This window comes from Mandrillus leucophaeus, unplaced genomic scaffold (assembly GCF_000951045.1).
Source record: "Mandrillus leucophaeus isolate KB7577 unplaced genomic scaffold, Mleu.le_1.0 Scaffold339, whole genome shotgun sequence".
In the NCBI taxonomy this organism is placed as follows: Eukaryota; Metazoa; Chordata; class Mammalia; order Primates; family Cercopithecidae; genus Mandrillus; species Mandrillus leucophaeus.
The window spans coordinates 3,169,220-3,191,504 of NW_012103576.1; the positions used below are offsets into that span (position 1 = coordinate 3,169,220).

At 44.0% G+C, this 22,285-nt stretch overlaps 1 protein-coding gene across 3 annotated transcripts in view; it reads left to right on the plus strand.

Moving 5' to 3' along the window:
- Window positions 1-21,788, plus strand: part of AIFM1 (apoptosis-inducing factor, mitochondrion-associated, 1) — a 35,786-nt gene extending 13,998 nt beyond the window's left edge. For 2 of the 3 annotated variants that reach the window (XM_011988836.1, XM_011988837.1), the window contains exons 3-16: window positions 1,651-1,750; window positions 3,339-3,463; window positions 3,594-3,724; window positions 5,654-5,744; window positions 10,533-10,617; window positions 11,279-11,355; window positions 12,751-12,859; window positions 13,974-14,081; window positions 14,428-14,516; window positions 14,974-15,114; window positions 17,693-17,835; window positions 19,361-19,485; window positions 20,995-21,191; window positions 21,526-21,788. In XM_011988836.1, coding sequence (XP_011844226.1) covers window positions 1,651-1,750; window positions 3,339-3,463; window positions 3,594-3,724; window positions 5,654-5,744; window positions 10,533-10,617; window positions 11,279-11,355; window positions 12,751-12,859; window positions 13,974-14,081; window positions 14,428-14,516; window positions 14,974-15,114; window positions 17,693-17,835; window positions 19,361-19,485; window positions 20,995-21,191; window positions 21,526-21,597 — 1,593 coding nt within the window. In that variant the 3' untranslated portion in view covers window positions 21,598-21,788. The remainder of the gene's footprint in view (window positions 1-1,650; window positions 1,751-3,338; window positions 3,464-3,593; window positions 3,725-5,653; window positions 5,745-10,532; window positions 10,618-11,278; window positions 11,356-12,750; window positions 12,860-13,973; window positions 14,082-14,427; window positions 14,517-14,973; window positions 15,115-17,692; window positions 17,836-19,360; window positions 19,486-20,994; window positions 21,192-21,525) is intronic. The other variant, XM_011988838.1, reaches the window with a different exon arrangement.
- The last annotated feature ends 497 nt before the right edge of the window (window positions 21,789-22,285 follow it).

Consider the following 22,285-nt stretch of genomic DNA (forward strand, 5'->3'; position numbering starts at 1 on the left):
TACTTCATTTGTCACAATGTTAAATGCTTCCAGGTTAAACCCAGCTCTCAGGGTCCAGGTTCCTCAATTGCAGCACATTGCCTGATGGGCTGTTCTGGAAGGAAGTCATAGAAGTATTCTTAGAATATGTTTTATGGGGTCGGGTGCAGTGGCTCACATCTGTAATCTCAGCACTTTGGGAGGCCGAGGTGGGCGGATCACAAGGTCAAGGGTTCGAGACCAGCCTGGCCAACATAGTGAAACCCCCACCTCTACTAAAAATACAAAAATTATCTGGGCATGGTAGCGTGTGCCTGTAGTCCCAGCTACTCTGGAGGCTGAGGCAGGAGAATCACTTGAACCTGGGAGGCGGAGGTTGTGGTAAGCTGAGATCACGCCACTGCACTCCAGCCTGGGCAACAGAGTGAGACTACGTCTCAAAAAAAAAAAAAGAATATGTTTTATGATAGTTCCTCTGATTGTCTTTACTTTCTCCTACAATTAATTAATCTGAGATTTCATTTGACATATGTTCACTTAAATTCCTGTTTTGTTTACCCTGTGGGGTACAAAAGAGTGAAAGCGTTGTAGGTTTTTTTTTTTTTGAGACAGAGTCTCACTCTGTCGTCTACACTGGAGTGCAGTGATGTGATCTCAGCTCACTGCAACCTCCACCTCCTGGGTTCAAGCAATTCTCATGCCTCAACCTCCCAAGTAGCTGGGACTACAGGCGTGCATCACCTCACCCAGCTAATTTTTGTATTTTTAGTAGAGACGGGGTTTCACCATGTTGGCCAGGCTGGTCTCAAACTCCTCACCTCAGCCTCCCAAAGTGCTGGGATTACAGTTGTGAGTCACCATGCCCAGCCAAAAGCATTATAATGTCAAGTCATTCTTGCCTACCTTTTCTTTAAAAGGTCTCCAATAAACTCTGGTGCTGTATGTTAAAAAAAAAAACAACACAACTAGTCATAATGGTAAAATTACCCTTTTCCAATTTGAAAGGCTAGAGAAGATAGAATATTTGGAATATAACAGGTGTTTAAGCAAGGTGTTTGACCCCCTAGTAAATAATCTGTGTGTAGTTTTTCTGAATGAGATCCCTTCTACCTCGTGAGTTTAGGAAAAGGACAGACCATTGAGGGAATGATGGGTAACTCTCTAAAAATAGAATACAGGCGGCCATGTTTCTGACCACTATGTGAGTATGCAGCAAAAGCCAGAATGTTGACCAGAAAAACTTGTGTCCCAGCTTCCTACCCGGGACCCCTATAGATTGATTTCACAGCTAGTGTCCAGCATAGTCCAAACCCCCGTTCTGTGCTTCATATAAAGATTAGCCCTTTCTAGTGCTTTATTCTTCTAGTATAAAATGTTTTTTTCTTTTTTCTTAAACTGTACATTCAGAATAAAATATGGGGAGAATTCTTTACAGAGAGCCTAAAAATCTGAAACTGGAATATTTTCATCTGCTTACACATATTTTTTCCATACCAAGCATGTGCACACCCAGTATTTTTTATTTCTTAAGAAAACAACTTTGTCTTAGTGGTTTTGACATAGAGGAACTAACATCAGATAGACAAAAGCTTCTCATTTAATTGAAAGATAATATTACAGTATGAGCTAGCTGTATGGTGAAATAAACTTTCTCCATGTTTGGATCTGCAGGCCTACAAGACTATGAAAGAGGACGAAAAAAGATACAATGAAAGAATTTCAGGGTTAGGGCTGACACCAGAACAGAAACAGAAAAAGGCCGCATTATCTGGTGAGTATTCCCTTAATTCTTGCTATGATTTGAGACTCACAAAGGGAAAGTTATAAACAGTTGGGGTGCTGTGATTCATGGATGTCTTGTAGAAGCAATGGTGGTATGAGATTGCAAGCATCTAGAAAGTATGGTATTACCCTAGAACTGGGAGTGATTTAAAGCATTTGGCTGAAATTTGGGTTTGAGAATAAAGCTAGTGATGATTATGATTGGTTGTTTTTCTGTATATTAATATTAGTCTCTTGGCTGGGCACGGTGGCTCACACCTGTCATCCCAGCACTTTGTGAGGCCGAGACGTGCAGGTCAACTGAAGTCAAGAGCTCAAGACCAGCCTGGCCAACATGGTGAAACCCCATCTATACTAAAAATACAAAAATTAGCCAGGTGTGGTGGCAGGCACCTGTAATCCTAGCTACTCGGGAGGCTGAGGCATGAGAATCACTTGAACCCAAGCAGCAGAGGTTACAGTGAGCCAAGATCACACTGCTGCACTCCAGCTTGGGCGACAGAGCAAGACTCTGTCTTAAAAAAAAAAAAAAAAAAAAAAAAGAAATCTCTTAAAAGGCAAGCTTAGCAAGGAAAACTATTGGAAAAGAGATGAAAACCATTTTTTTTTTTGAGACGGAGTTTCACTCTTTTTGCCCAGGCAGGAGTGCAGTGGCCTGATCTTGTCTCACTGCAACCTCCGCCTCCTGGGTTGAAGCGATTCTCCTGCCTCAGCCTCTGGAGTAGCTAGGATTACAGGCACACGCCACCATGCCTGGCTAATTTTGTATGTTTAGTAGAGACAGGGTTTCACCATGTTGGCCAGGCTGGTCTTGAAACCCTGACCTCAGGTGATCCGCCTGCTTCAGCCTCCCAAAGTGCTGGGATTACAGGTGTGAGCCACCACACTCGGCCAAAAGTCATTTTTTAAATGAGGAAATTCTTCTGGTTTTGTTCCCCTGTTTTGTTCCCTTTTTGAGTCTTTGCAGTTTCGAGTTGCTAAAGGTATATTTGCTTTCCTAAAGCACATACCCTAGCCATCACTTCCATTTCACATGATTCGCTTCAATTTTCAGAGAGGAATGTTTTAATCCTTTAATAAGCCCCACAACTCTGGGTGGGCAGTTTGTTCTGCTTTTTTCAAAAGCACCTCCTTATTCTTGAACATTGTATAATAATCCCCAATTGACCCCCTGGATTTTCTCCCTTTGTTGCTAATGGAAGGTGAAACTGAGCTTGATATTTTCCTGGTGATCTCTAGGAAATTGATGGGAAGGGCAGAAGCCTACTGATGTATACTTTCTAAATGTTTTAGAAGTAACTAAATATTTAAGCCATGTCCTAGTACCAGTTCAGAACTGATGAATGAATGACATTGGTGAAATCATTCTCCTATTTGTCACTTATGAAATGAAAGGGATACTTGCTTTTCCTCTCCCATCAGGATGCTGTGAAGATTGTTAAGGTTAATGTAGGTCCTATGTTTTGCTAGCTTTATGTGGAGGATTGAGACAAGTGCAAGGTGATTTTTTTTTAACAGTGGCAAAGAATCATCTGAGACTTCAAGAAGATTCATCCAGTGTGTTCTGTTGCTTTCAGCTTCAGAAGGAGAGGAAGTTCCTCAAGACAGCGTGCCAAGTCATGTTCCTTTTCTGCTAATTGGTGGAGGCACGGCTGCTTTTGCTGCAGCCAGATCCATCCGGGCTCGGGATCCTGGGGCCAGGGTAAGGTACATGTTTTTTTTGGCTTGGTGCAGAGGGTACAGTCTGCAAGTATTTAGCTAATGTGAACGTTTTGACATTTGCCTCTTAAATTACTTGGCTCTGATAAGCATCATGATTTTTATGTCTGAAGGTACTGATTGTATCTGAAGATCCTGAGCTGCCATACATGCGACCTCCTCTTTCAAAAGAACTGTGGTTTTCAGATGACCCAAATGTCACAAAGACACTGCGATTCAAACAGTGGAATGGAAAAGAGAGAAGGTGTGTTTGCCTATGTAAAATGAGCCTGACTAACAACTTCAGCTAAGCACAGAGAGTAGGTTAGGATTTTGCCACTGACTGTGTACAGTGAATAGGAGGGATGACTTGGCTGTCCACTAGAGTCTACTACGGTCCACACTTGGTACAGCTTAGAGATAACAGTCTACAAAGGGCAAGAGTCCTGGATTCTGTTACCAGATCTACCAACAGTTGATGGTGTAATATTGGCCTCTGAAATACTAATGTTCCTATTTCTGGAACCTTTATGTTAAGTTTCTTTAGGTGAAGATCAACTTGGCCTGTATTGTCACTTCTTTTTTTTTTTTTTTTTTTTTGAGACAGAGTCTTGCTGCTCTGTCACCAGGCTGGAGTGCAGTACAGTGGCACAATCTCAGCTCACTGCAACCTCCGCCTCCCAGGTTCAAGCAATTCCCCTGCCTCAGCCTCTCAAGTAGCTGGGATTACAGGCACGCACCACCACGCCCAGCTAATTTCTTTGTATTTTAGTAGAGACGGGGTTTCACCATGTTGACCAAGATGGTCTCGATCTCCTGACCTTGTAATCTGCCCCGCCTCGGCCTCCCAAATTGCTGGGATTACAGGCGTGAGCCACTGCGCCCAGCCATCACTTCTTTATACTTGCCTAGACATGTCCTACAAGAGCAGAAGAAAAGAAACTATTTAACAGCACTCTCTTTGACAGCCTAGCAGGCATTTAGAATTTCAGGAGTAGAGTAGGAAGACTGTAAGGAAGAGCCTCTGTTAGAATTTTTGCATGACAGACTTGGAGATACAGGTCCAGAAGCTTTTTCCTTTTGAAGGACAACATAGATCTCTTAATTTTAGTACCATGTTCTTTGGGTTCCAGTTTTTTTCTCATTGGTGACCGCTTTGATACTGGACCAAATTTTACAAACTTACCCTTCTCCCTCACCCCCACTATCATGTTCCATTTTCAAACAGGATGTATACTTTCAGTTAAGTTAGTGGCTAACTTTATATGTATATTTATGCATGTATACATACATACATACATACATACATAAATACATATTTTTAGAGACAGGGTCTGGCTCTGTCACCCATGCTGGAGTACAGTGGCCAAATCGTAGCTCACTGCAGTCTCAAACTCCTGGGCTCAGGTGATCCTCCCACCTCAGCCTCCCGAGTAACTAGGACTATAGGTGTGTACCACCATGTGCTTTTTATTAATTTAAAAAATTTTTTTCTAGAGATGAGATCTTGCTATGTTGCCCAATCTGTTCTCAAACTCCTGGCCTCAAGTGATCCTTCCACCTTGGGCTCCCAAAGCACTGGGGTTACAGACCTGAGCCACTGCACCCAGCCAATATTAATAAATTAATTAATATTAATATATCATAGTTGATAACTGTTTGAGGCAGAGTCATCTCAGGAGCTAGAATTAGTTGTTCCATTGAAGAGCACCATTCTGGACAACCCATTTGGGTGGATATGTGAATACCAGCTCCGTGAGTGCTCCACTTGTTCTTACTTCGAAATGAAACTAAATCTAGAGCAAGATCCTCAGCCTCAGCACTATAGACATTTGGAGCAGGATAACACTTTGCTGGGAGTGGGGAGCTGTCCAGTGCATCGTAGGATGGTTAGCAGCATCCCTGGCCATTACCCACTGGATATGAGTAGCATCCTTACCCAAGTTGTTACAACCTAGATTGTCTCTGGACACTGGCAAACATCCCCTGGGGGCAAAATTGCCCCAGGTTGAGAACTCCTGATCTGGATGCCTGTATGTAAGCAAGTCATGACCACGATTTAATAGACTTGGAGACTTACTTTGGAAAACGTCCCTTACAGTTTCTGATAATGGAAACAGTTTTATTAAAGCTATGGGGGAAGCTGATAACAGTTCCACATGCTTATAATATTCTCCCTCTCTGCTCCATACAGCATATATTTCCAGCCACCTTCTTTCTATGTCTCTGCTCAGGACCTGCCTCACATTGAGAATGGTGGTGTGGCTGTCCTCACTGGGAAGAAGGTGAGCTAGTAGACCGCTTCCTTTGTCAGGCTGTACGTACGTGCCCACCAGCCAGTATGGTGATGTGTGTTTCCATTACCATTTATGTCTGTCCTGCCATTGTAGCTCATCAAAGAAGGATCGAGCTGCTTTAGGTTTAATAATGCTGAGTGTGTCTTTCTGGGGAAAGCACTAGTATCAAAGCCTAGGGTAGCATGCTGACTCAACTTGACCCTAAAAGCTGTTATCTCTCCTATTTGCTCTTCTACCCTTCCTCATCCTTCCTATTTTCCCACGCTAACTTCTCTCTGGGATTATTGATGAGAAAAGATTGACAAATATGTATTATTCATTATAGTAAAATAATTTGGGCATAACTCAGCATAGAAGATATTGTTAGACTTTAAAAGGTGAGTGTCTGAGTAATAAGGTCAGTTATTAGAGGGTATTTCTGGAGTCCCAGGATGGTTTTGTTATATTTTATTGTTGTTAATGGCAGGTACTAGAGTGTGTGTGTAAACTAATGGCAGTGTTCCAATAGGGAGGTGTTTTCTGAAGGAGCAAAAGCCCAGAGTAGATGAGATACACAGCATAAATGGAGGAATTGTCGTTTGTTAGAAACATACCCACTTCTCCTATAAGGGGACATTAGACAGAGAAGATGGATATAGGTTTGTTGATAAGCTGGTAATGAGACATTGTGTCCCCTATGTGTAAACAACACTCAGGCCCTGCCCTCTAGGGGCTAACTGTATTAGGCAGAAACATAAATACATAATCATAACACATAGGTGTGTAGTAAGAGAGATCTGTGCACTATGTTGTGGGAAATACTGGGAAGCATGCCCAGTTGAGTGATGACATCAGGAAAGGCTTTCTGGAGGAGAAGGTCTTACAGAATGGGCAGTCTTATGGAATGAAGAGGCATTCACCAGACTAGAGAAGAGTGAAGAGCATTCAAGTAAAAAAGAACAGCATTTAAGCAGAAGCACAGGGGTACAAAAAAGCATGTTTGGTGCCAGGAAATAGAAGCAGCTCGGTACTGACAGAGCAGTTAGGTACAAATTAGGAAGTGGCAAGAGATGAAGCAGGGGGCCTGATTGTGGAGGGCTTTGCATGAAAGAGCTTTTTCTGCACTGGAGAGCTGGGGAGCTGTTGCATTTTAGGCAATTGAATTTTAAATAATCACTATTGGCTGTGAGGAGGATGGATTTCAGTGAGACAAGACTAGAGGGAGACCATTTCAGAGATTATTGCAATAATCTAGGCAACAGGTGATGAGAGCCCAAATTAGAGTAGTAGTGGTGTGATGATGATGATGATGAAGAAGAAAGTAAGAGGTAAAATTTGTATAGTACCTATTCTAATCTTGTAAGCACAGTTATTAAATGCTTTATGTGTACCATCTCATTTTATCCTCCCAATAACCTTATGAGGTGAATATTATTTCCCTCTTACAGAGAAATAAGTTGAAATTTTTAAAAATAAATAAATTTTAAATAATTTGCCTAAACTCACATAGCTAGTAAGCGGTAGGGAGAGAATTTGAACCCGGGTCTGTCTGAGGCCACAGAATTGGAACCCAGATATTCTGATTCCAGAGCCTAAACTATTAATAGCATCAGTGTACAGTGTATTAATTTTTTTTTTTTTTTTTTTTTTGAGACAGATTCTCACTCTGTTGCCCAGGCTGGAGTACAGTGGCGTGATCTTGGCTCACTGCAACCTCTGCCTTCCAGGTTCAAGTGATTCTCCTGCCTTAGCCTCCTAAGTAGCTGCATGCGCCACCATACCTGGCTAATTTTTTTTTGTCTTTTTAGTAGAGACGGGGTTTCACCATGTAGGCCAGGTTGGTCTCGAACTCCTGACCTTAGGTGATCCACCCACCTTGGCTTCCCAAAGTGCTGAGATTACAGGCATGAGCCATCATGTCCAGCCAGTATTACTTCTTGATAGAAAGGTGAAGAGAAGTAGGGAGCACACTTGAGGCATGCTTAGGAGGCATGCTTGATGAGGCTTGGTGGTTGGTTAAAGGTAGGAGATGGAGGAGGCAAAGATGATTTTCTAATTTCTAGCCTGCATGTCTGAGTGGATGGCAGGGTACCCCCAGCTGAAAAAGACATTACAAGAGGAAGAGCTAGTTTAAGGGAGAAGATAGAATTCAGTTTTGGACCATTAAGTATGAAGTGGAATATCTGTGTGAAGGTGTCTTCTGGGCAGTTGGACATATGACTGCTACGCTCAGGGGACCTGGGCTCAGACAGAGAGTCGAGAATCATCTGCATATGTGTAGGAGTTGAAACCATGAGAGTAGGTGAAGCCTCCCAGGGAGAACTGATCTGGTGAGAAGAGGAGTAAGGCAAGGATAGAGCCCTGGGGAACCCCAATTTTTAGGAGGCAGGTTTAAGAAGAACCCGAAACCTGAGGACAGGAGCCAAGGATATAGGGAGTTTCAAGAAGGAGGATGTGATCCACAGTATTACTGTGGCAGAGGAATCTGGGAAGAAAAGAACTGTAAAATGCACCGTGAGATTTGGTGGTTCAGATACCTTTGGGAGGCTGAAGCAGGTGAATCGCTTGAGGTCAGGAGTTAGAGACCAGCCTGGCCAACATGGTGAAAACACGTCTCTACTAAAAATACAAAAATTAGCCGGGTGTGGTAATGCACACCTGTAATCCCAGCTACTCAGGAGGCTGAAGCACAAGAATTGCTTGAATCCAGGAGGCGGAGGTTGCAGTGAGCCAAGATTGCATCAGTGCACTCCAGCCTGGGTGACAGAACAAGACTCCATCTCAAAAAAATAATAAAATAAAATAAAATAAAACAGATACCATTGGGAAGTTAGAAAAGAGGGTAAAGTACTCTTTCAAAAGATTTAAATGAGAAGAGAGAGATGGCAATTGGATAAAAGCGTGAAGAGGACGTAGAATCAAAGGCGGGACCTGTTGGATGGGACAAGAATGTTAATAGGCTGGGCAGGGGTGGTGGGGAGCCCTCATGCCTCATGGGAAGCTGTGGAAGATCACATCTAATGGCTTCATTTGTTTTCACAATACAATAGAACATAAGATGGTTATCTGAGAGCGAGCAACGTGAGGGTTGAGTAGCGGGATTGGATTGAAGAGGGAGCTTACCAGGGACAAATCAAAGGAGGCTAAAGAAGCTGCATCAGATCTCAGTTCATGTCGTTGCCTCTAGAAAGCTTTACCCAACCCACCCTGACTAGATGGCATATGTCATATGTTCCCAGTACTACCTGCACTGTTCTTACCACTCATATCACATGTATCACTCTTGATTACTGTTAGTGCTTGTCAAATTGTCTTGGCCACTAAACTCTGAAAGCAGTGAGGATCACTGTCTAAACTTGATACATAGTAGGTGCTTAATTGAATGGTCTCATAGCTAGTAAAGAGTGGAGCAAAGACTGGGTGCCTATTCTCTCTGACTCCAAAGCTCAAACTCTTAACCATAAGAAGGAGTAGGGTGCAAGGGAATTAAAGGTACTGGCAAAAGAACAGTTTGGATGTTCTACCATCAGCCCAAATTAGTTAGAATGGAGCAGCTAGTCAAATAAACAGAGAAAATTGAAAGCAAGTATAGGAGACAGACTGAGCGAAAGCTGAAGGGATGGAAAATTGTGACCAACAAGTAGGATAATTGAGGTAGAAGGAGCAGTTTAGGAGATAACAAGATGAGGAACAGTATGAGCCAGTTTCCAAGGTCTTCAGTGAATCAGGAGGAGTAGCGAGGAGGTGGCTCAAAAAAGTGATTCATAGGAATGTAGGACTCCTCTGATGTCCCTCAGAAGAGAATGAAAGTACAAGAATCTGGAAGCAGCAGACCAGTAACCTCAAGAAGCTTGCAAAATGCCAACACCTCCTCCTGGCCTTGCGATGTGGAGTGTAGGGGAACTAACAGCCTCTACATGTAAGCTCTCCTTAAGAGAGAGCCAAGTTTCAGTGAAGGCTACAAGTTGGAGAAAGCATTCTGTAAAAATGTTGTAGATATAGGAGGGTTATTAACAAAGTAATAATAAGTAATTCCAAACAGCCAAATAAGAAAGGCTATTCCGATTCTCCTTTTCCACACATGGGGCAGGGCTTCAGGACTGTCATGACTTGCTCTAATGTTACCTGCTTTCTGTCTATTTCCAACATATGACTGCCTGAAAAAACTGGGTACCAGAAACTGTGGTTCCCATGATTACTTGGATATGGTTTCTTAAGGATCGCTTTAGGTCAAGAACTAATTCTTCTTATTGGGCTGACAACTTTTGTGTTTGTTTGTTTTTTGTTTTGTTTTGTTTTGAGACAGAATCTTCCTCTGTTGCCCAGGCTGGAGTGCAGTGGCATGATCTCAGCTCACTGCAACCTTTGCCTCCCAGGTTCAAGTGATTCTCCTACCTCAGTCTCCCCAGTAGCTGGGACCACAGGCATATGCCACCACACCTGGCTAATTTTTGTATTTTTAGTAGAGACGGGGTTTTGCCATATTGGCCAGGCTGGTCTCGAACTCATGGCCTCAGTGATCCGCCCGCCTCAGCCTCCCAGAGTGTTGGGATTACAGGCATGAGTCACTGTGCCCGTCCTGGACTGACAACTTCTTATTGGCCTGGAGTTTGGGGGTGGTGATGGAAATATTCTGAAATCAGATAGTGGTGATGGTGGCACAACCTTGTGAATATATTGAAATCCACAGAATTCCACACTTTAAAATGGTGAATTTGATGTGAATTATATATCAATAAATTTTTTTCAAAGCTAATTCATCTCTACCTCTTTTGTGTATGTGTGTGACTGTACCAGGTAGTACAGCTGGATGTGAGAGGCAACATGGTGAAACTTAATGATGGCTCTCAAATAACCTATGAAAAGTGCTTGATTGCAACAGGTGAGCATTTCTGGAGATGGCTTTCTTCCCTGATACAGCTCATTCAAGTTTTAGAGTCCAGCTTTCTCTGTAGAAGGTATTACTACTTAAGAAAATGGAAACCCAGACTCTCTGAAGTGGGTGTCTTCTCTTGGTACAAAAGCTGGCTGTGTCCAGGCATCCTGGATCACCAGCCCTTCTGGATGATCCTTGCTCTTCTCCCAGTAAAGGCATGAAGAAGTTGCCCTTTTTTCTCTCCCTGCTTAGCCTTCACCCTGTGCCCTGTGCCCTAAAAGTGATGTTGTTTGTGGCTTCATTGCCAGTTGCAATCAGAAACCAAGAGAGGAGACAGAAGCAATTCATCAAACCCATGTAGCTATGCTAGCTGGCAAATCCTCATGAGAAACTCGAAGAGAACATGGAAGCCAAAAGTAAGGCCTTTTGGCCACCTAGGGGGAGGGTGTACCCCTTGAAGACAGACTCTCAAATCTGCTTCTCAAAGACAACTGACAAAAAGCCTGCTGGGAGGCGAGCTGAAGGCAAACAAAGCCTTCATATCCTATCCTGTTGTTGCCGCCATGGTGCTAAGTGAAGAGGGCTCCACCTTTGTGTGGTGGAGGGAGTATTGTTTGGGCTAGCTCCTGCTTGTTGGGCTAAAGGGTTTTCCTTCTCTTATTTCCAGGAGGTACTCCAAGAAGTCTGTCTGCCATTGATAGGGCTGGAGCAGAGGTGAAGAGTAGAACAACGCTTTTCAGAAAGGTAATTGTCTGCTTTAGTGTTTTCTTTGTGTTGTTTTTGAAGAGGTAGTATAATCTTGCAGTCCCCAAGCACCCACCCGGGACTTGGGAGATCCAAGTTCTATTTATGGCTCTTCTCCAGACTTGTTATCTGGCCTTGAGCAAGTCACTTCCTCTCTCTGCACCTCAGATACCTCACTCAAGGGTTTTAAGCTCCTACGGAAAAAATGGAGTGTTTGTATTGCTTGCAACAGATCCTTCTGATTGCTCTTCCATAGTTGTTTTTTCCTGATGCGTTTGATTCATTGGAACCCCTTATAGCCTGTTGGCATTTTCATTGCAACTGCTGTGTAGAGACTTCAGAGAAAAAAAGTACCTAAAGAAAAAGCAAGGGGGTGTTCTGCTGCTTAACACTGTGTGTATAAAAACCGCTGTCATTTTTTCAGGGATAAGATTTGTCCTGTCTTCTTTTTTTTTTTTTTTTTGAGACAGGGTCTCGCTCTGTTGCCCAGGCTGCAGTGCAGTGGCGCAATCTCGGCTCACTGCAAGCTCTGCCTCCCGAGTTCACGCCATTCTCCTGCCTCAGCCTCCCAAGTAGCTGGGACTACAAGCATCCACCACCATGCCCGGCTAATTTTTTGTATTTTTAGTAGAGACGGGGTTTCACCATGTTAGCCAGGATAGTCTCAATCTCCTGACCTTGTGATCCACCTGCCTTGGCCTCCCAAAGTGCTGGGATTACAGGCGTGAGCCACCGCGCCCGGCCCTGTCTTTTTTTTTTTTTTTTCCAAGACTGAGTCTCACTCTATCGCCCAGGCTGGAGTGCGGTGGCACGATCTTGGTTCACTGCAACGTCCACCTCCCAGGTTCAAGCGATTCTTGTGACTCAGTCTCCCAAGTAGCTGGAATTACAGGCATGTGCCACCACGACCAGCTAATTTTTTTTGTATTTTTAGTAGGGATGAGATTTCACCCTGTTGGCCAGACTGGGTACTGTCTTTTAAGTTCTTCCTAGAACAAGGTTTGTCAGCCTCTGCAGTATTGGCATTTTGAGCTGGATAATTGTAGTAGGGGCTGTCTTATGCCATTGTAGTATGTTAGCAGCATCCTGGCCTCTTGTACACTAAATGCTGGGAGCACCTACTTGCTCTCACAACCAAAAATGTCTTCAGATATTGCCAGATGTCCTCCTGGGGAAGATAGGGACAAAATTGCCACCAATTGAGAACCACTGTTTATAGAAGGAATTTTACCATGAAGAAAGAAATTTGCATTAATAATATAGAAGTTTTAATTGAGTCACTTTATACAAGGAGAAAATTTACAGTTGCCAAAGATTTAGAAGAAACTACTTCCTAGTATTATTATCCTATGCCCCTTTTGGAAATTAATGGACTAAACTGATGTGGTCCTGCAGATTGGAGACTTTAGAAGCTTGGAGAAGATTTCACGGGAAGTCAAATCAATTACGATTATCGGTGGGGGCTTCCTTGGTAGCGAACTGGCCTGTGCTCTTGGCAGAAAGGGTGAGTATTGAGGAGTGACCTTGATATTCTTTCTCTAGTCTTATACAGCTTTTCTGTGAATCCCAGAGATGTGTTTGGCAGGATCCGTAGAGTTTAATTAAGGTTTATACAGTGAAAAGCTAAGCACTGAGATTAGTTCTGGTGAGGGATCCCTTGGTGACCAAAAAGCTGTCACCTGAGCAACTTAACAGCGATGCTTTTTAAATTTTATTTTATTTTATTTTATTTTATTTTATTTTTTTGAGACGGAGTTTCGCTCTTGTTGCCCAGGCTGGAGTGCAATGGTGCGACCTCTGCTCACTGCAACCTCCGCCTCCGAGGTTCAAGCGATTCTCCTGCCTCAGCCTCCAGAGTAGCTGGGATTACAGGCATGCACCACCACAGCTGGCTAATTTTGTATTTTTAGTAGAGACGGGGTTTCTCCATGTTGGTCAGGCTGGTCTTGAACCCCCAACCTCAGGTGATCCGCCCACCTCGGCCTCCCAAAGTGCTGGAATTACAGGTGTGAGCCACTGCACCCTGCCAACAGCAATGCTTTCTTTCCTTTCCTCTACCTCTATGCCAGGACTCCTTAGAAATAAAATATTAAGGAAAGTAACTTATGAAGATGATAAGAGCAATGCAGACTACAGAATTATAGGTGTCTTTCAACTGCTGCCTCGTGTAAAAAGCCAAAACCTTCTTTGGGCACATGATGGTTCCCAGCTTGACGGATCTGTGAGCTCCAGTTGGAATGTTTCATGGCAACTAGTTATCTTAATGTTCTTTTTCAGATATATGAAATCAGGGCATCTTTTCAGGAGGATGCTTCCTATTCAGAGGTTGCAAAGCACTTGTGTAAGCCTTAGGTGACTGCATGGGTGGAAGTACACAGAGTTCACCATCTGAAGCTTAATCTGGGGCCAGAAGTTCTGATACCTGTTGTATTTGCGTTACAAATGAACTTGAGCACTGAGGCCCTCATGCCCAGTGTCCTGTAAGTGGGCGCTCTGGCCTGGATTGCAGCTCTGCCCTGTCTTTAGTGAGGGCTGCCTGCTGCTCCTTTACTTCTCTTACTGTCTTCCTAGGATTGACTTTTGCTTCCTGCTGTAACTACTCTGTTTCTTCTTCCCAGCTCGAGCCTTGGGCACAGAAGTGATTCAGCTCTTCCCCGAGAAAGGAAATATGGGAAAGATCCTCCCTGAATACCTCAGCAACTGGACCATGGAAAAAGTCAGACGAGGTAGAGAGACTGTTTCTATATGCTGCCACTCTATTTCCTTTGAGTGTGACCTAAGGCAAACTTTGCTTCTATGGGAACCCCCTTGACATAAGCCCTATCACCTGGCCTGTAAAATGTTTCCACCATTCTCCAGTCAGCTAAGTTCATCTAGGTGTTCTGAATCAGATGCCCCAAATTCCTGGAAGTGCTGGAAATGAGCCATGGGTGTAGGTTCTTGCGGCTCTCCAAAACTGCCTGTGTACTGATTATTGGTTTTACCATGAAGGAGACCACTGGTCAGCTTCCCTATTTCCCATGAAAGTGACAGCCTCGTAGGCTCACTCTCAGGTCTTGTTTGCCTTTACAGAGGGAGTTAAGGTGATGCCCAATGCTATTGTTCAATCGGTTGGAGTCAGCAGTGGCAAGTTACTTATCAAGCTGAAAGACGGCAGGAAGGTAAGGAAGGAAAAGACAGCCTGCCAGGAGGCCTTCCAGTTCTCTGCTCCCCTTGCCTCATTCTTACTCCTTCATTTGACACCAGTAGATTATTTTTCCTGGCAGTTGCCATTAACCTGATATAATTTTCCGAATTAACTACCCCTCCATTAAAACAGAATGATGAGAGCCAGAGTAGACACCTGTGAACCACTTTCCCTTAGCCCCTTTCTGTCTGTCTCACAGAGTTTTGAGTCCTGGCTAGGGTGGCAGATTTCTGTTCGAATGACATGGGGGATGTGCATGGGATGGGGTGGTGGAGGCTTATGAAATAGAACTTAAAATCCATTTACCAGAGGTAAGTTAACCCATGATTTTTTGAAGTCCCAATTCTTAATGGCATGATGGGCCATTGTTACGCCTGTAGGCATAAATGGGAACTGTGGTAATTGACTGAATTATTTCTTTTTTGCCTCAGGTAGAAACTGACCACATAGTGGCAGCTGTGGGCCTGGAGCCCAATGTTGAGTTGGCCAAGACTGGTGGCCTGGAAATAGACTCAGATTTTGGTGGCTTCCGGGTAAATGCAGAGCTACAAGCACGCTCTAACATCTGGGTGGTAAGTGTGCTACAGCATGACCAGGCACAGTTCATTCTCCCTAGCCTGTGAACAGGTCTGCCCGGTGGTATGCTAAAGCTCATCAGCCTAACCAGATAGGGTCAGAATGTTTAGAGGCTGAGGGTACAGAATAGAAATGTGTGAATTGCTTGATTCAGAAGACCAGGTATGGCCTCATGTGCAAGCTAGTGGCAGATAAAATGAGCAGTGTGCATGCCTGCAGGAGTAGAGCTCTTCCGGTTCTACTTATTGGCATCAGCCACTGGCATAACCCCTGGTGGGCATGCACATAGCTTTCAGATGGATCTGCTGTTCCCTTTGCTCAAACGTGAATCCGGAGGATGGAGGATGAAGCAATTTATAACCTGTTCCCTAGAAAGGAAAATTACGCTGTTTTCATTTTCCTTGAGTACTATTTTTAGCTGTTTTTTACAATCTATTATGACACAAACAAGACTATAGTATGTAGGAACCATGAGGTAATTTCCCCATTGCTAGTTACAAGTGTATTGTGTTTGTTTATGGACTCTGCAACTAAGGACATAGGCACCTTGGAGGAGTTTTTTTCCCCTCCAAACCTTGCTTTAAAAAAAAAAAGATGAAATGTACTGGATTTTTTAAACTTGTTATAAAAGTAATACGTGGGCCAGGCGAAGTGGCTCACGCCTGTAATTCCAGCACTTTGGGAGGCTGAGGCAGGTGGATCACTTGAGATCAGGAGTTCGAGACCAGCCTGGCTAACATGGCAAAACCCCGTGTCTACTAAAAATATACAAAAATTAGCCGGGTGTAGTGGCACAGGCCTGTAATCCCAGCTACTTGGGGGGCTGAGTGAGGCAGGAGAATCACTTGAATTCAGGAGGCAGAGGCTGCAGTGAGCAGAGATCACGCCACTGTCCTCCAGCCTGGGCAACAACAGAGCAAGACTCAGTCTCAAAAAAAAAAAAAAGTAATATGTGGTCAATGTAGAAGACAGACGAGAAGGCGAGAGGAAAGTCACCTGCAGCAACCATTAATATTTTGGTGAATTTCCTTCCCTTTGTTTCCTTGCATGTAGGTTTTATTGTTGGTTTGTTTTATTCATGGCAAGCATACTATATATAATATTCTGCTCTTTTCCACTTAACACCATAAATGTAAGCATTTTCTATGTTGCTTCAGACTTTGTAAACAGTTTAATGACTATATGTTCCATTAAGTGAATTCACAGTTTACTTTACCGTTGCTTACTCGTTGGATTTTTAGGTTGCTTTGGGGGAGTCTAAATAGCCACAAAGATGAACAAAGGGTTAGAGAGCTCAAATACCACATCCTTCGTGAAGCTGGCCCAGTTCACCCCCGGCTGGAGGTTCTTGCCCTCTGCTTGAAATACTTGACTCCTTTAATCTGTACCTTTCATATGGCACATTACTGTTTACATTGCTCTGTAGTTATGAGCAAGGCTGTATCTTTCTGTACTAGGTTGTATGCTCCTCATAGTCAAGGTCCATGTCAGTTTTGTCTCAGCAACCCGGACAACATAATACTTTTGTATATAATAAGTACTCCATAAATATTTGTTGAATGAATGAATACTGAATGACAAAAAGAAATCTAAGAAAACATTTCTAGGTGAGAGGCAGTCACATCCAAAAACTGGTTTCTACATATAGAAAAGAATATTCTGCAAATCATGGTTATTAAATATCTGGTCTGTTAAGGAAAGAACAGGAAGTAGGCATAAGTAAACCGAACTATAGAAGATTTAGGTTAGCTTTATGGAAGCAGAATAGATTTTTTTTGGGGGGGGACGTAGTCTCACTCTGTTTCCCAGTCTGGAGTACAGTGGCACGATCTCAGCTCACTGCAACCTCTGCCTCCCGGGTTCAAGCCATTATCCTGTCTCAGCCTCCCAAGTAGCTGGGATTACAGGTGCTCGCCACCACACCCGCCTAATTTTTTGTATTTTTAGTAGAGATGGGGTTTCACCATATTGGCCAGGCTTGTCTCAAACTCCTGACCTTGTGATCTGCCCACCTTGGCCTCCCAAAGTGCTGGGATTACGGGCATGAGCCACTGCACCTGGCCTGGAATTGATATTTTAAAATGAGATCTCAGGCCAGGCATGGTGGCTCACACCTGTAATCCCAACACTTTGGAAGGCTGAGGCAGGGACATTGCTTGAGCCCAGGAGTTCGAGACCAGCCTGGGCAACATGGCAACACCCCAGCTCTTAAAAAAAAAAAAAAAAATTTAGCCAGGCATAGTGGTACATTCCTGTAGTCCCAGCTACTTGGGAGGCTGAGGTGGGAGGATCATCTGAGCCTGGAGGTCCAGGCTCTGGTGAGCCATGATCGCACCACTGCACTCCAGCCCAGGCAATAGAGTGAGACCCTGTCTCAAAAAAAAAAAAAAAAAAAAAAATTGAATGGGTTATCAGCTGTTTTTGTTAGTTTAAGTACAACTCTGGCCTGTAGATGGAAAACATGAATTAGTTACCATTACAAGTGTTCTTTGAGCCCCCAAAGTTTATATTTTGTCTTTAACTTGCTTTTTTTGTTTTTAATCATGTGTTCATGTTATGTATTTGTTTCCACAGGCAGGAGATGCTGCATGCTTCTATGATATAAAGTTGGGAAGGAGGCGGGTAGAGCACCATGATCATGCTGTTGTGAGTGGAAGATTGGCTGGAGAAAATATGACTGGAGCTGCTAAGCCGTACTGGCATCAGTCAATGTTCTGGTAATAGTTGTGTGCCTTGGGGACCCAATTGATTACAGTTCAGTATCTCTAGGACCATAACACAGAGTTATGGTTTGGTTTTATTATGAGCCAGTTAGCTTTCATACAGAAGGGAAAAAAGTCCATCTCATGTCCACACATTCTACCCTCAGGTAACCATCTGGCAAAAGTGTCCTGATGGGTTTTTCACCAAACTGCTCCTTTTGTAAAACATTAAAAGAGAAAAAAAAGTTATTTTAAGTGTTCCGTCTGATGTTTGTTAGACTAGGTGAATGAATGGAGATGGCACCAGCACTTCTGGCAAAATATCTCAGAGGCCGAGGTGGGCGGATCACAAAGCCAGGAGTTCGAGACCAGCCTGACCAACATGGTGAAACCCTGTCTCTACTAAAAATACAAAAATTAGCCTGGCATAGTGACGCGCGCCTGTAATCCCAGCTACTCGGTAGGCTGAGGCAGGAGAATTGCTTGGACCCGGGAGGTGGAGGTTGCAGTGAGCCGAGATCACACCACTGCACTCCGGCCTGGGCAATAGAGCGAGACTCCGTCTCAAAAAAAAAAAAAAAAAAAAAGACTGTCAGAAAGCATTCCAGTCCTAAAAGATGAAGGCTGGTCTGGTGTGGTTGCTCATGCCTCTAATCCCAGCACTTTGGGAGACCGAGGCTGGGGGATTGCTTGAGCCCAGAAGTTCGAGACCAACTTGGGCAACATACCAAGAGCTCGTCTGAATTTTTTAAATAAAAACGTTTTAAAAGCTAAAGAAAAGAAAAGTGGAGGCTAAGGGGAAATACCGTAGGTTAATGAAACCATAAAACATCTCAAATTCTGAATTCTGTAAATGTGGAACACTCTTTGAAGCTTCAAAAAGGGAATTTCAAGACGAAAGTAGTGAATAGCAAAAGTGGGGACCTCATCACTTTTCAAATGTGGCATGGGATAAAAGCATGAATAAATTGAAGAACACTTCAATCACTGCATGGATATGTGATCGTGTATAATGGCTTTTTAAGGAAAAGTCAAAGCTGTTAGGGTTAATCTTACTTTCTCATGGTCATCCCTAGATGCTCTAGCAACAGCAGATCAGTTTGGCGTCTCGTGATATGCATACTGAGTTCTTTGGTTAGCATAAGAGTGCGGTGTTGGTCGGGCACGGTGGCTCATGTCTGTAATCCCTGCACTCTGGGAGGCCAAGGCGGGCAGATTACTTGAGGTCAGGAGTTCAAGACAAGCCTGGCCAGCATGGTAAAATCCCGTCTCTACTAAAAATACAAAAATTAGCCAGGTGTAGTAGTGGATGCCTGTAATCCCAGCTACTCAGGAGGCTGAGGCTGGAGAATCACTTGAACCCAGGAGGCAGATGTTGCAATGAGCTGAGTTCTCACCATTGCACTCCAGCCTGGGCGACAAGCGAAACTCCGGCTCAGGAAAAAAAAAGAAAAAAAAAAAGTGCATTGTCGTAGTGAATATGTGCTACCGTGTCATTCCTTACAGTCCCTTGACAGAACACCCTCTTCTCTCTTGTTAGGAGTGATTTGGGCCCCGATGTTGGCTATGAAGCTATTGGTCTTGTGGACAGTAGTTTGCCCACAGTTGGTGTTTTTGCAAAAGCAACTGCACAAGACAACCCCAGAGCTGCCACAGAGCAGTCAGGTAAGGAAGCCCCAGCACTCCTCTTAGAGAGTGTTGAGAAGCAGTGGTCCAGATTCTCCTGAACAAGGGGTTTCTGTATTGGCCAGCGGGGGCTGTCAGTGAAAGCCTCTCTTCATGTTGTGCTTTAAAAGAAACCAAACCTCAAGTCCTCACTCTTTAGTGGTCTGAGATTTGGCAAAATCAGGTATCCTGTGCAAAGCATAGATTCAAATATTGCGGGTATCTGTCCTAGACAGTGGACAGTGGCTAACTCAACGACACTGTTGTTTCGTTTGTCTCTGGGAAGACCTATCTAAGGAAGAAAACAAGAAAACCTGAACTTTTTAGGTTGCGTTTTTTTCTTTCTTTCAGTTGTCATTTTTATTATTTTGCTTCAGGCGAATCTCAAGAACACGGCCTGAGAGCCTTAGCTTAAGACTGGCTGTCCTCCATGGGTCCTGGGCAGGGAGGAACTGGGCTGAGTAGTTCTTTAGCTGCCTCTCATTCCATTTGGCAGATCTTAGTGCCAGGTTTTCTTTAGATGGGAGGCACCTCTCTTGGAATGAACTTCTCTCCCACACATGTCTCTTTCATTAACTCCGAGACCTTATTCCTTAACCTTAGCTCAGGTTATTTAACCTCTGTGTCCTTTTGCCAGAGGTGTCTCAAGGGCAGGGTGCTCTTTAAGAAGGAGAAAGTAAGACATTATATGGATATGTAGTTCCTTTTCCTGTGTAATTCTAATGTATTCCATATTCCTTAATTGATCTCTCCTAGTAACCTAGTAAGTGGATTCATGTCACTGCTCTGTCCACTGGACAGTGTTATTGGAGGCTAGTGGTTCTCAGAAGGCAAGGTGCCCCCTTCCCATGCCACCCTTCCCTTCCCCTCTTATCTTTCTCTAGGAAGAAATGCCTTCACTATGGTTTTTCCACATGGAAGTGCCTTCTGCTTTGGCTAAAGTATCTGTCTAATAGCACTGTCAAATAGAACTTTCTGCTGCGATGGAAATGTTCCATCTCTGCTCTGTCCAGTACATTAGCCACTAGCCACATGTGGCTTCTGAGCTCATGAAACATGGTGAGTGCAGATAAGGAACTGAATTTTACATCTTACTCAGTTTGAAATGATGTTCATTTACATGGCTGTGGCTAGTGGCTACTGTATTTGGACCATGCCGCTCTAGAATATTTCTTAGAGGACAAGGACCAGCCTTCTGCAGTTTGAAGAAATCCAGATATCAGGAAATATTCATAGCATGAATTTAAAATGAGATAATAAGGGAGGGAAGTTTTGGGTCAGACTGACCCTGTGCCCAGGAGCTGGCAAGGAAGACCTTTCCTTGGCTTTGTCACTGGAGAGGGGCTGGTGAAGGCCAGGGTTTACTGAGGGGGCATAGAGAAACAAATCCTCTAGAAGTAGCTTGAAGCAGGTCTTGAAAGACTGCTGGCTTCTAGAATTTCCCAGGCTCATAATAACTGAAGTTTTGATTTTGCTTCTATGTTTATTTGTTTTGGGGGCTGGCCACAGGAACTGGTATCCGATCAGAGAGTGAGACAGAGTCCGAGGCTTCAGAAATTGCTATTCCTCCCAGCACCCCGGCAGTTCCACAGGCCCCCGTCCAGGGGGAGGACTACGGCAAAGGTGTCATCTTCTACCTCAGGGACAAAGTGGTCGTGGGGATTGTGCTATGGAACATCTTTAACCGAATGCCAATAGCAAGGAAGGTAGGTGCCCGTCATAACTCTTAGAGGAAGATGGGAAGTACGGCTCAGAAACACTCCTGTAACTTCATCAGGTGCCCTGAGATGCATTGTCCCCCAGGTCAAATTGTGCCTAAGCAGAACAAAGGTATAGCCTTGGCTCAGGAACATTATTTTTTACTTGGGACTTGGCTGGGTGATCTGGGAGTTGGCAGGCTGCTTGTTTGGGTTTAGCAGAGAGCTGTTCCCACACCTCCCTCCCATTGTGATATGGGGACTGCCCCAGGTGGCCCCATTGTGTGGGCATGGCCTAAATGCACATGGAGTGAGTTAGGGACCTATTGTTTCTCTCCCTCAGATCATTAAGGACGGTGAGCAGCATGAAGATCTCAATGAAGTAGCCAAACTATTCAACATTCATGAAGACTGAAGCCCTGCAGTGGAATTGGCAAACCCTCTGCCACCCTGAGGGGTCGGATGGGTAAAGGAGCATTTTTTTATTCTGCAGACTTTCTCTGTGTATAAGTGTGAATGATCAAGTCCTTTGTGAATATTTTCAACTATGTAGGCAAATTCTTAATGTTCACATAGTGAAATAAATTCTGATTCTTCTAAATTAAATTTTGTTCTCTTGTCAAGGGGGCAGGTGGGTGAAGGAGGAAAGCCTATTAGAAAGCAAGCAAATTGCAGCACCCACCAAGGGCAGGATTTTTGTCAGCCATGTATTCGTGCCCTACTCCACCCGTGAAACTCCTTTCATTTCCAAACTTCCCTCATCCCTCCAGACCTCTTTGCACACACCTGCTGTGGCCTCGGCCCACAACACTCGACTCCCCTCCTCTCCTCTCAGGAAGTTCACTATCTCTGAAGACTTTCCCAGCCTTCCAAGCCTCATCCTTGTGTATGTGTCTCCCTGCTAGCCCATGACTTCCTGGAAGCAGGAGCCCTGACGTTAAGGCCTTGCTCACGGTTTTATCTCCAGAGCTTAGCACAGGGTCTGCTTCATGCTAAGTGCTTCATAGATCATTGTCGAATTAGTAAACAAATAAATGTATGGAATAGACTCCGTTTAACCTGGAACAACTCCCGTCCCAGAACTGGATTGGGTCCTGCAGGGG